The 12,425-nt window shown below is 54.0% G+C and overlaps 1 protein-coding gene across 7 annotated transcripts in view; it reads right to left on the bottom strand.

Moving 5' to 3' along the window:
- PLCG2 (phospholipase C gamma 2) overlaps positions 1-12,425 on the bottom strand; it is a 152,937-nt gene that overhangs the window by 23,402 nt on the left and 117,110 nt on the right. For 6 of the 7 annotated variants that reach the window (XM_047078825.1, XM_047078826.1, XM_047078822.1 and 3 more), the window contains exons 24-30: positions 11,228-11,294; positions 9,973-10,130; positions 6,546-6,648; positions 5,018-5,227; positions 3,328-3,473; positions 2,632-2,746; positions 1,634-1,801 (exon numbers count right to left, since the gene is read on the bottom strand). In XM_047078825.1, the coding sequence (XP_046934781.1) occupies positions 1,634-1,801; positions 2,632-2,746; positions 3,328-3,473; positions 5,018-5,227; positions 6,546-6,648; positions 9,973-10,130; positions 11,228-11,294 (967 nt within the window). Of the gene's footprint in view, positions 1-1,633; positions 1,802-2,631; positions 2,747-3,327; positions 3,474-4,187; positions 4,522-5,017; positions 5,228-6,545; positions 6,649-9,972; positions 10,131-11,227; positions 11,295-12,425 lie in introns of those variants that run through there. The other variant, XM_047078829.1, reaches the window with a different exon arrangement.

The following is a 12,425-nucleotide window of genomic DNA, read 5'->3' as shown; positions in this document are numbered from 1 at the left end:
TTACTGGCTGGGAAGGGAAGGTTCACTAACTCTGACCTCTCTCCATGACATCACACCCCTGTCTGTGCAGGATGGCTCCAGGGGGAGGTGGGTTAGGAACAAGCAAACGGTTACTGTAAAAAGAAGTCCATCCTAACCCTTACGTAAAAGGGCACTTTACAAAATTGCACCTTCACTGCCGGGTTTAAAGTAGTTTACAGTGTGTTCTCGCTAAGCAAGAGGGGCTGTCGAATATCAGATGCTAGGGACTTAGAGGAAACTATGAAGACGTGGTTTCTAAGTTCGGATTTGATTACTCCTTTGCTTAGGAATTTGTTTCCTGGGTGATAAGATAGGCAGCCACGCTCAGTCCTTTCCAAGTGCCACCTGAGGAGCTGCCTGAACGTGCAACTTCGGGGCCCCACCCCAGGGGAGTCGGAGCACCCTGGGATGGGCCCGGGAACCTGCATTTTCCAACCATATGCCCAGCTGGGCAAGGGCGCCAAGCCAGAAATAATCCGATTTATGATGCTAAGAAAGGTAGAAACTGAGGGAATATCTGATATGTTTCAAGTTTGGAAATCTTGAAACCTTGGGATCCTTGGGGAACCGTGACCTCATGAGGACTCCAGAAGGATCTAGGGTCTTCTGTCTCATGCCTCAGAAATACTGAGGAAGGGGGAAAAGGGAATTCCACATGGAACGAGGGACTATTTGTCAAACATTATATATCAAGTCCAGCAGGAGAGGAGAGAAACTGTCTACAAGAATAGCCACCTTTACAGAGCAGCATGAAGCTCTGAACCCCCTCCCCAGGTTGGGGAGGGGGGGCTATATTGCTGCTTTGGGGGGGCAGTAATGGGACTCCATTTCCTAGGTCTTAAGAGCTGGTCACATGTCCCAGCTTGGCGTGGTCACAGGCAGACCCAATAAGACCCTTCAAGCAGCACGAAGGAGTTTGGCTCAGCATAGAAAAAAGTGGTAGCAGTGCAAGAAGTCTGTCTCCTGGGGACTCTCTAGGCCTCAGGAAGAGGCAGAGCTCAGATCGGAGCTCACAGCTGCTCAGGGGCTTTTTCTTCCCCCCAGAGTGCAGTGCGAGGCTGGGGGAGGGTCGGAGCTGCCCTCACCCTAAGCCCCTAGCCTTTCAGAATGAAATCAAACTATACTACCAGATGGGCAATTCCCTAATAATCCAACTTTGCACACATGCCTGACCGTGAAGGGGCCCAGCCTCCCCACCTTCCCTGGTCTCTGTGCCAAATGGAGGCTGTCCCCATGGTAACAGCCGCATGGTCAGCGGTCCGAGCCACCCAATCAGTTTTGCAACAATTTAATACAAACCAGGAGGCGTGCTTTTTGGTTCTTTCTAAAGCCAGCAGCACAGACCAAAAACGATGCTAGCCCAAACCGACCATCTAAACTAAAACATCTTCAGGGCGCCTGGGTGGCTCAGTCGGTTGAGCATCTGACTTCGGCTCAGGACATGATCTCACGGTTCATGGGTTCGAGCCCCGCGTTGGGCTCTATGGTCACAGCTCAGAGCCTGGAGCCTGCTTCGGATGCTGTGTCTCCCTCTCTCTCTGCCCCTCCCCGGCTCTTGCTCCCTCTCTCTCTCAAACATTAAAAAAAAAAAAATTTTTTTTAAACGTCTTACCTGATTTGATTCCTTTGATGGGGTAAGTGGCATGAGCCAGGAAGTTGGGATCACTGAACATATCTTCCTCGTAGACCACAAAGCGCAGAAACGCGAGGTTTGGGTCATAAATTTCAAAGGTCACCTTCTCCTGTGTCGGAGCCCAAACGGGGCTTAGGCCATTGTCATCTGGAAGGAGATCAAGGTTCAGCTGAGGCCCCATTCATCCTGCCCCCTCCTGGTAAAACTATCTGTCAGCTCTGAATCTCCTTGGCACCCTGTAAACACATATCTATGCCAAGATCTAAGAAACACTTTCTTCCCGGAAGCAGTTCCGGTAAAGCTGCTCTCATAGGTCTGGTACTTGGAGAGCAGAGAGAAGAGACCACACCCCCTTGCTACAGCAACCATCTCCGCTCCCCCGGGTATGGAAGGGGCAGGACAGCAGGAACAGGTGCATGTGGAAGAGATCACAGAGGGAAGAGCCACACTCCGCATCTGGTGAGGGAGGGGGGTCTGGAGGTGTGTGAACCAGCCTCCTGGCTGTCACCCCCTGAGAAATGCCAATGTCACAGGTACACACCTGAGTTCATCAGGCTTTTACCAGGGCCAGTGAGCCCAGGCCTTAGAAAATTGACAGTTCCTGGCTTCCACTGGAAGAGCAAGCAAGCATTTCTCTGGGCCTCCCTTCCCTCTGAAGGATAAAATCACCCATGTTAGGCTGCAGCCTCTGGGTTAGCCACACCCTCTGTGTCTCTGTCCCTTAGCCTTGGACACAAGCCTGACTGTGTAGATAAAGTGGGCAGGGAGGGGGGGGGTATTGCCCAAAGGGGAGCACCCCGGCATCATTGCATAGGGGGCTGGCCCAGGACTCCCAACACAAAGAAACACGGCACTGGGTACCAGCCCACCTAGTTAATCACGGTGCCCTGTGTTTCCCCACCTCCCCGAGCTGAACTGTAGCGGGCACAGAGGGTGAAAGGGAAGATGTGGACAATAGGACACGTGATGCAACTTACTCACAACTGTGGTCTTAAACTTGTTGTTGTCATATTCAGCCCCGCAGATTTCCACCTCGACAAAGGGACATGCGATGCTTCGGCCAAGTTTGGGGAGATGGCGAGCCCCGAGAACCTAGGGCACCAAAGGTAAAAGCTGCAGTTCTCCCCGATCCATCCTGGCAAGCACGGACAAGTTTTATATGGGTGGCATCACACGGGGCTCAGTCTGGGTTCTACAGTCAGACCAGATGAGGTCCAACCCAGCCGCAGTTTCTTCACTGAAGCCCTAACAAGCCTCTGCAGTGGTCGGGGAAATGGGGCTGGAGAACAGGTGTTAAGGAGAAGCCAGGATCGGAGCCCCCAGGCCATCATTCTCATGAACCTCCTGAGCACAGAAACACATCGTCCCTGTGCCCAGGGAGAATCTACAGAGACATCCCAGGAAAGGAGAGGGGAGAAAGTGGTATTCTTTAAAAAAAAAAAAAAAAAAAGACTTTTTCATTACATATACTTCATTTTTTTCTTTCTTATGAGACCACCTGCTGAGCCCAGTAAGAGATGGACCTCCTACCTCACCCCCAGGAGACCTGGGGTGGTGACCAAGTCCCCTCCCTACAACCCGTGGGTGTGCCGTAATTTAGATCCTGAAACAGTGACTGGGTGTTGGTGGTTTACACAAGATGACAGGTGTCACTGGGCAGAGGCCTGAGTTACCTTGACTGTCAGAGTCATCAGAATCTTCCGCTGGGATTCGGGTGGCATGGGGTCGTACTTCTCTGTCCTCATGCTCTCGGGCTGCAAGACGTAGCCTGTCCGCCCGTTGAGTGAGAACAAGGCTTGATTCATCTGCATGTACTTGTCTGGGAAAGCAAGGGAAGGGCAGCTGTGAGTGAGGCAGGACGAGGCCGCCTCTTGGGCCCGAGGAGCTGGGTGGGGCGTCATTTTAGCTGTCTCCAAAAATAATTTCAGGCAGTGGTTAAATTATGCGTTTCAGAAAAAGTCCCCACTGGTGAACACCATCCTAAGTATGACAGTAAAACCTACTCAACGCTGAAGATTTCTTAGAAAAGAATTGGGGTTAATTTTAAAATTTCACTTAAGGGGCGCCTGGGTGGCTCAGTCGGTTAAGCGTCCGACTTCGGCTCAGGTCATGATCTCACGGTCCATGAGTTCGAGCCCCGCGTCGGGCTCTGTGCTGACCGCCCAGAGCCTGGAGCCTGTTTCAGATTCTGTGTCTCCCTCTCTCTCTCTCTCTGACCTTCCCCCATTCATGCTCTGTCTCTCTCTGTCTCAAAAACAAATAAACGTTAAAAAAAAAAAATTTAAAAAAAAATAAAATTTCACTTAAGACCTGTTGCAGAAAGAGAAATCGTTCTAACTCAAATGACATGAAAGCGATCTGATAATGCGTACTATAAATACCCACGCCCTGTTCGAGAAACAGGGACAGTTCGCAAAAAGAAAACGCTTCGTAAAAACATGGTTCACGTTATGCCGAAGGGAAGCCCTAAGTACATCGTGACCATCGTACTGGCAAAGATTGAAAAGTGGGATAAAACTGAGCTCACGTTTCACTGAAAAGGTGTATTCAAACGTTTTCTCAATTTGCGATCCCACCCAGTCCCTCTGGAGGGCGGCCTGGTGCGGTGTCTGAGCTCAGGCGTTGCTGGACTTGGGTGTTCACTGGGTTTCCTCAGGAAAGGGTGGTCCACATGCCAATGCTGTAGGACCCAGCCTGTACTTCTGAGAATTCCGTGCCACCGAAGGGCTCCGCCATCTGGGAAGTGGTGCTCACGGAAGGTTACGGAAGTCAAGGCTGTCTGTAATAGCCAATGAGGGAGAGGACCTCAGTGCGCCTCCATGGGGGCACCAGTTGAGTAGATGAGGGATCCATTCAATGGAACGCCCCTACGCAGGCATAAAAACAACATAAAGGAGACTCCTGGTGAATAGCTCTGTCAATAAAAGAGCACAGCACTGTGATTTCTGCTACCATTTGTGGAAAAAAGTTGAGCATGTGGGTTTCTCTCAGCAGGGAGTATCTCTGTAAGAGTCTGAGCATGAAATGCTCAACGAAGGATGGGCCAGAGAAGAGTTCACTAAAGACAGCCACAGAGCACCTGTATGCAGCTGTGCCTGAAGCTGTCTCAATGCCTAGACCTTTTCATTACATGAGCTCAGGTATTTCCTTTCTCACTTAAGCCTCCCTGCTCAGCTTCTGTCTCTGCAATGGCAAGTGTCCACTGCCCCTGTCAAGGCTCCATTCAGCTGATGGGCCTCACGCTAGTGTGCTGGTTGAACCTTGACAGTTCCTGGGACCAGTCGTGCCTTCTAGGGTAGCATGTCACACTGGTGGCCCCAGCGGACCGAGCCTGGAATGATGCGACCATCTCTGCTCCTTTACCTGGAGTCTGGAAATTGAGTGCCACCATCTGGGAGCCACACAGCCAGAGGCGAAAGGGGTCGTAGTTGGAGGAGTCCACCCTCTGTCCCTTCGGGTAAACACGGGTCAGGCCCTTCTGATTGTACTTGAGGAGGTCGACGGGTTTCTGTCTGACGACGCTGTCAGCCTTCGTCTCCACGAAGGAGCGGATTTCTCGGAAGTCGGGGTTTTCTGCACACAGAGAGGGAGTCCCCGTTTATTCTGTGCCTCGTGCATTTTCTTAACGTTTGGTACAACGGCTGGACACACAGGATGTAAACCAAAACCAGGAACCTCAAGGCCAAGACAGTCAAGTGGTTATGATGCCATTTCCATAACCAGTACTGCTATGGGTCCCAGCGCTCCCCCCTGCCTTCTAGTCTCGATTGGTGTAACTTACTTCTTGTTTAAAGCCCCCGGCAGCCTTGTACAAGAAAACACAAAGGTGGTATGGTTACAGAAAGGGGGGCAGTAGGGAGTGGCTGCAGTGATCAACGGTAGGACGACATCTGAGGATGTGGTCTCCTCAGCCAAGAGGTCGTGGACCCAAGACGAGTGAACCAGGCACCGTGGAGGAGGGAGAGTCAGCTGCCTGCAGGCAGGGAGGTGCTAGGAGGGGGTGCCCGGAAGGGGAGAAGGAACAGGACAGAAATGGGCAACTACGGTGGTGGCCAGCCCATCAACATGCGGAGTCTGGCCGAGTCTGGTTCTGAGCTCCGCTACCCTTCCCTGCAGGTGGAGGTGCCCAGGGACCCTCCTGGGGAGCAAGTTCTTAGACCAGTTAACTGGGGTTAGTGCTGTTCCTCTGGTCCTCGGTCCTGGACTCAGATTCTTGAGATCAAAGAAAGGGGGAAGATAAAATGAACAGGATTTTACTAGGTCAGAGAACTTGCTCCCTTGGCGACTGTGAGAAGATTGATACCTGAATCCTTCTGTGGCCAGCTGAAGGGCCCCCAAAGGCATCCAGGTCCTTATCCCTGGGGCCTGTGACTTTGTAATTTATCTGGCAAAGGGACTTTGTGGGTGTGATTCAATTACAGAGCTTGAAAGTGGGGGGATCATCAGGCCCCTCAATATAGGGTCCATATAATAGGGAGATTGGGGGAGGTTTGGCCACAAGCCCAGGAATGCTAGCAGCCACCACAAGAGGCAAGTCCCGAATTCTCCCCTTGAACTTCTGGACGAACAGGGCCCTGCTGGCACCGGGACTTCAGCCCAGTTGACACTGATGTTGGACCTCTGACCTCCAGGACTGTGAGTTAACAAACAGGTATTGCTTTTAACCACCCAGTCTGTCCTAACTTGTTAGACCAACAGTGGGAGACGAATCCACCCTCAGAGAGGGTTTTCCTGCTGAAGGTACCGGAAGGGCCTCTTTTGGCTGCATGCTCTGAGAGCATGTGAGAAGGAGCAACGAACCTCTCTCACTTTGTCTTCGGACAGCACCTGACTTAAAAAGGAAACCAGGGTGTTCAGCCAAGGGAGGAGGCAGGGTCAGAGGAGACGGTACCTAAATTGTCCTTGGTCTTGCTGGTCGGCTTGCAGTAGACTACCAGGTCCGAGAGCTCGATGGCGATGGACTGGTTCTTCTCCCAGTACTTCATGTTGTTCTCCTGTCGGAGCCAGCACCTGGCGTCAGCCCGGAAGCTTCCCCACTGCCCTGGCCCCCCTTGTCCTCCCGGGCGCCCCTCCAAACTCAGATCTTTAGTACAGTTGGATGCTTTCCTTTGCCCTGCCCTCCAACGTTCCCAAGTTGTTTCCACCCAGGATTGGGGTCCAGCTCAGTCTCCGGGCACAGGATGGGGTGGGAGGGGGGCTCCCTTTTGTCGGCACTCTCCTCCACCCTCTGCTCTCAGGCTCCTGCCCCATCCATTCCCCTAAAGCCACCCCAGCAAAGCTCTCCAAGCCCGTGTTCGCATGGGCGCAGCACATCCTGGTTAGAACTTGCTGTCCTCACACCCTCGTCCCTGCGACGTGCCCCTCCCCGTGCCATTGTCCCCCTGGAGGCCGCACTGTCCAATCCGTCTCCACGTGCACAAGGATGAGTGCCTGCCTCCCCCCACACCAGCCAACTCTCTCCCGTCTCACCAAATTCTGACCCTTTCTTGCACGGACAAAGGGGGAGCCTTGAGAGAAAATTACATGCAGGTGAAAACTCGGGCTTCGCACACTAAGTGCAGGAGGGCAATTGCTGAGGGTAACCTCCATCTGCCCCAAGAGGGGGAGTGGTGTCCATTTTGCAAAGAAACCGAAGTACACAGAGGTTGACTGGCCTCCACGGCGGGGCGGTGACAAGACCAGATGCTTATGCACCAGGCCTCACCGCGTCCCTTCTCTGTCATCTTTTTTAAAGGGCCCCAGAGTTCACCTCCCCAGTCCCTCTGAACCATAGCACAGACCTCCTGCTCCTCACCCTGCACCTCCCCCCATCCTTCCTCTGCCACTCCATGAGATGTCTCCTTCCACACTCCACCTCAAGCGTGCCTGCTCCGGGAAGTCTTCCTGGATAACTCCAGCCAGGATGAGGACAGGGATGGTGCCAATCACCAGCAGTGCCCACCCCTGTCCCCACAGACACATGTGTGGGTAGCAAGTATTCAGGTGACCGGGGGTGACGTGGTGAGAGAGGCTGAAAAGCACCTGGTGTAACAGCAGGAACTGGAACCAGACACTGGTTCAAAAGTTGGCCCTCCGTTGACTGGCCGTGGCCACTGAGCACATCGTATAGTCTCTTTGTGCCTCAGTCTCCACGACGATAAAAGGAGGCTAACCAGAGGAGTCCCCTTCTAGAGTACTGGGACTTAAGCAAAGAACCCTTTGCACCCCACCAGGGGTGTGGGAAACAACCAGTGGGGCCAGAGTGCCCCCCAACACTGCCTCCCCAGTGGCCACAGAATCGCATCAGACAAGGATGGGTGAAGCATGCCACACGTGTCTCGAATTACAGAAACTGCCTCACAAAGCACAGAGCGATGACAAGCCATGGGTGTCACTTTTTCCCAGCCTCAGCAGAAAACGATGTCCATTCAAGACCAAAGACCCACTGCTGCATCAAAATTGTGTAACAATTACTCTCCAGACCTGTAGGCTGCACCCACTGGGCTCTCCCAGAACCTGAAGGCACAGCTTCCCTGGTCAGGCTTTGGAAAGTCACTAACCAGACAGATCTTAGTGCCTGGTCTCTTGCCCTCCACCGTGAAATCGTGAAATCGCAGAACTCTGAGCAGGGTGTCAGGGACAGACATGACAGTAGGGCTGTGGCAAGGAGCCCCCGGCAGTGAGCTGAGCATTCATCGTGTTGGTTTCCCCAGCGCCGCCGGGCGGCTGGGGAGAAGGGAGGGATGCAGTGGTTTCTGCTGACTGCTGTTTTCTTAACCTTCCCACATAATAATGAGAATTAGCAGACTTAAAAACCAATTAAGGAGGAATGTAGATCAAAGGCAGAGAACAGGAGCCTTGAAGAGCCAGGCTTGATTTCAGAAACCTTCATGTGAGGACAGAAGCCTTCAAGTAACTCTGCATTTTTCTCCACTAAAAGCAGCAGAGAGTGCCAGGATGTACCCCACACTCCATCCATGTCGTAGGTGGCTCGGGGGCCTGAGGTCTGCAGGGCACAGCTGCTCACCGTCTCCCACTAGTGTTCTCTTCACTCCTGGCCAGGCTGGGGGTGGGGAGGGACCCAAATACTAGAAGATGCTCAGGACGCCAACATCACATACTAACGGTGCCATACGATCACGGTGACCACCATTTACCCAGGATGGGGGACAGCTGTACAAGATCGGAAGAACTCATCTTCCAAATGAACCCCAGGATCATGATGCCCCCCTGTGCCACATCAGAGGCACCGAAGGGCAGAAGGGATGCACCCCAGCAACAAGAGCAGGAGCAGCCGTGTTGGCCACAAGCTCGGGGCTCATCCCGAGTGCCTGGGGATGGAGTGACAAGCCTCTAGTCCCTGACTAGACTCGAGCACAAGGAAAGACCGGGCCACTAGGGGGGTGACGCTCCCAGTACACGGGAGAGGGAGACTCATCAACTGTAACCAGGCGTCACAGGGACCCACAGAGTCCTGGCAAAGCTTAGAAATCGGTCCTTTGGGTCAATATCTGCCTTAGAAACAACTGGGCACGTGGGAAACCCTACAATTTCTTCCCAGGTCTGTGGCCACAAGAAAGGATGGATGGTACTTGCTCCATCCTCCAAGATACAGCAAGTGTCCCATGTCTTCGTGGTAGGACAGAGTGACGCTGAAGGACTGTTCCCTGAGGTCTGCCGTGTGTCAACCCCGGGACCCACTGCTCTTCATGCATCGTCTCATTTCATCCCTCCCTCATCTTGTGACTTAGGGACTGGGCTCATCTGACAGATAAGAAAACTAAGGCCTAGAGAAATGTGGGTCCAGCCCTGCCTAATTCTCAACCTCCTGTTCTCACTCAGAACATCGCCCTTCTGAAAACACCTCCAGCCTAACAAGAGGGCTCCAGTTATGACAAACGCTGAAAGGTCCACTTCCATCTGGAGCCCAGGTTCCTCCACAAGAAAACAAACTTGCAGAGGGACAGAAGAGGGTCGTGTTGAGCACAAGGGGCCACTATGGGTCCAGGGGCCTGAGCTCAGGAAATGCCTCCTGTGGGGGAGGATCCAGGCTGTGCCGAACGATATTGACAAACAAGAGAACATTCAAAATGAGGAACACCGTACTTTCTCGTTGAGATAGGGCCAGCCCGGCCCCAAATATCGAGTTATGGCTCCACACACGCCCAGCCTGCTGAGGGTTCGAACTAGACCCAGCTTTCCCGGAGACCACCAATGGCCCTTTCCCCTCCATGACGGTGGGCACTCGTATGGCCCAAACCACACCCGGCAAGTCTTCCCTCAAAGGGAAGACCTGACCCCGCCTCCGCAGAGGGAGCCCAGATGAGCCAAGCACCTACCTTGGTGTCCATCTTCCAGGTGATCTCCCGGATGCTCTGAAACCACTCAAAGAGCTCCTCGACCCTGTCTGTGGCAAACTCCACCGGAGGGTCGCCTGGCTTCTTGGGCTCCAGGATGAACACGAACGCCTTCTGGTTTTTCCCCTGCGGGGCTTTCACTTTGGGAGAGAATAACGAAGTCTTGAGCAGCCTCCCGGAAGGCCAGACGGCACGCGGCCCAAGCCGCCTCTCTCACGAACCCAGCCAAAGTGCCACTGCCCCAGCCGTGGTCAGCGTGGACCGGGGCATCTGCCTTAGGGCGGGCGGGGTCTGGCCTCTTCACCTACATCACGGCCTGGGATACACAGTGGGCCGAGCGGCGTTCTCCCAGGAGTTCTGTCTGCACCCTAAGCCCCCGTACCTGCGAATGTGACCTGACTCGAAATAAAGGATCTTCGCAGATGTACTTAAGGATCCTGAGAGGAAATCACTCTGGAGTTAGGATTTCTAAATACAACAACTAACGTCCTTACCAGAGGAAGGAGAGGGAAATTTGAGAGACAGACACAGGAAAGACGGCCCCTGAAGACAGAGGCAGACATTGGAATGGTGCAGCCACAAGCCAAGGGGCGCCAAAGATCTCCAGGAGCCACCAGAAGCTAGGAGACAGGCATGCGATAGACGCTCTCTGCAGAGAAAGTATTTTCTAGAAAGAAAATTAAGGCCATGAGAGGAGAAATTATCTGCTCAGTAACCTCACTGGCTGAGATGTCTGAGGTCTTCTGTGCCAGGTAACATCCTAAAGCACATTACATGTGCCGTCTCTTAATCCTCATCCCACCCTTTTGGGGGTATCACTCTTCTATGTATGTGGCAGGAAAGGACACAGAGGCATTGGTGGGGAAGTAATGCGTGGAGGGGCACAGAGCTGGTAACGGCAGAGCTGAGGCTCAAAGCAGACCCGGCTCCAAGCTCCCTCTGGATAACCCCGGGCCATCCCCCTGTGCTCTGCAAACGTAAGGCAGATGGCCTAAGGGCAGTGTGGGTGAGGGCCCTGCCCCGCCTCATCTCTTAGCTGGCCGCAGGACCTCAGCCGGGTCCCACGGTCGGTGATGGGCGTGGGCTCCTCCTCTGGGAGTAGGAACACGGACTCCGTGTCCTGTGCCCAGGCTAACGGCTGGATGGACTGCAGCTGCCTCCCCGCCTGGGGCGCTTCCGAGGCGGGGCCGTGGGGGACTTGGGTGGCGATCCACGCTGAGACCGTGTGTGCACGTACCGACGTTATAGGTGTTGAGATCCAGTATTCCTCTGCAAAGAGACCCTAAGGGATTGTCTTCAATAATCTGTGAGGAAACAAGACATAACTCAAGTTAGTCTTAACGGGAATAATAAAAAGACAACCATTTCCAAAGCGCACCGTTTAGCAGAGACACCGCCTGCAGAACTGTTTAAAATGCATTTTCATTACAGGATCCACCCGTGGGGAGAGCGCTAAATAATGAAGCATGCTGCTGACGGGGACCCAGCCGTGAGCGGGTGCCAGCAGGTCCGCCAGTTCATTTTCCAATCTGTAAAAACAAGCCGTCTGAATTCCGGAACGGGTCTGGAAGCGTCGCGCTGGGTCTGGTTCCAAGACAACGTCCTAGACGCGCATTCAGACGTGGCTGTGAGAGGGGACCGTCCAGCCTCCCGGAGCCCAGCTCGAGAGCCTCCTGTGGCTTCTCAGGTCCTCGGGGAGCAATGGCCGCACTGTGAGATCTGCCTGAAGGGCCCCCGCCAGCCTTCCAGCTCCCCCTCCCACCACACGTTCGCTGCATCCCAGGGTCCACGGGCGACAGAGAACGTCTGGGTCTCAGGACAGCTGGCAGACCTGCGTCTGCCCCCTGCTTGTAAGGCCCGCCCCCACCCCACCAGGCCAAGGCCGACTGGGGGGTAAGGGCCACACGGGACAGACGCGGTGAGGGGTCACGTCCCTGCCCCAGGCCCGGCGTGCCGGACACAGCCACGTTCCCACCACCACACCTTCCGTGAGGCTGTGCCTCCCACCTGGTTTCCCTTCTGCCAGTCCTGCTACTGGTCTCCAACTGGACTTCTAAGACTCGAACGCACATTACTCTGTGCAGCCCTCCCAGATTGCCCCAACTCCCTGAGGTAGTTCCTTGGGCTTGGAAAGGCCTTAAGGTGCTCATTACGACAAGTCTGTCCTCGGCCCAGTGTCGTCACCTGACAGCGGATGTTCTTTAGGCCTTCGGGGCAAGAGGAGGCTGGGGGACAGACACCAGGTTGGCAGTGTCACCACGAGGGCCTCAATTCACTGCCACTCAAGCCCACCTGCTTACTCACACCAAGCACGTCCCGAATGTCTGGCGGCCAAACTAAATGTGTTTCATTTGCAAGCTGCTTTAAGCAAAGGACAAATTCCCCGTTTGGCCATTTTCACTCCGGAGGGACCTGTCCTGCATATGCAAAGCCTT

This window comes from Lynx rufus, unplaced genomic scaffold, assembly GCF_022079265.1.
Source record: "Lynx rufus isolate CCGP_SWC_20201006 ecotype Redwood Valley unplaced genomic scaffold, mLynRuf1.p SCAF_16, whole genome shotgun sequence".
Classification (NCBI taxonomy): Eukaryota; Metazoa; Chordata; class Mammalia; order Carnivora; family Felidae; genus Lynx; species Lynx rufus.
Note: the sequence above shows the minus strand (reverse complement) of the source record. Positions and strands in the feature narration are given on the sequence as shown.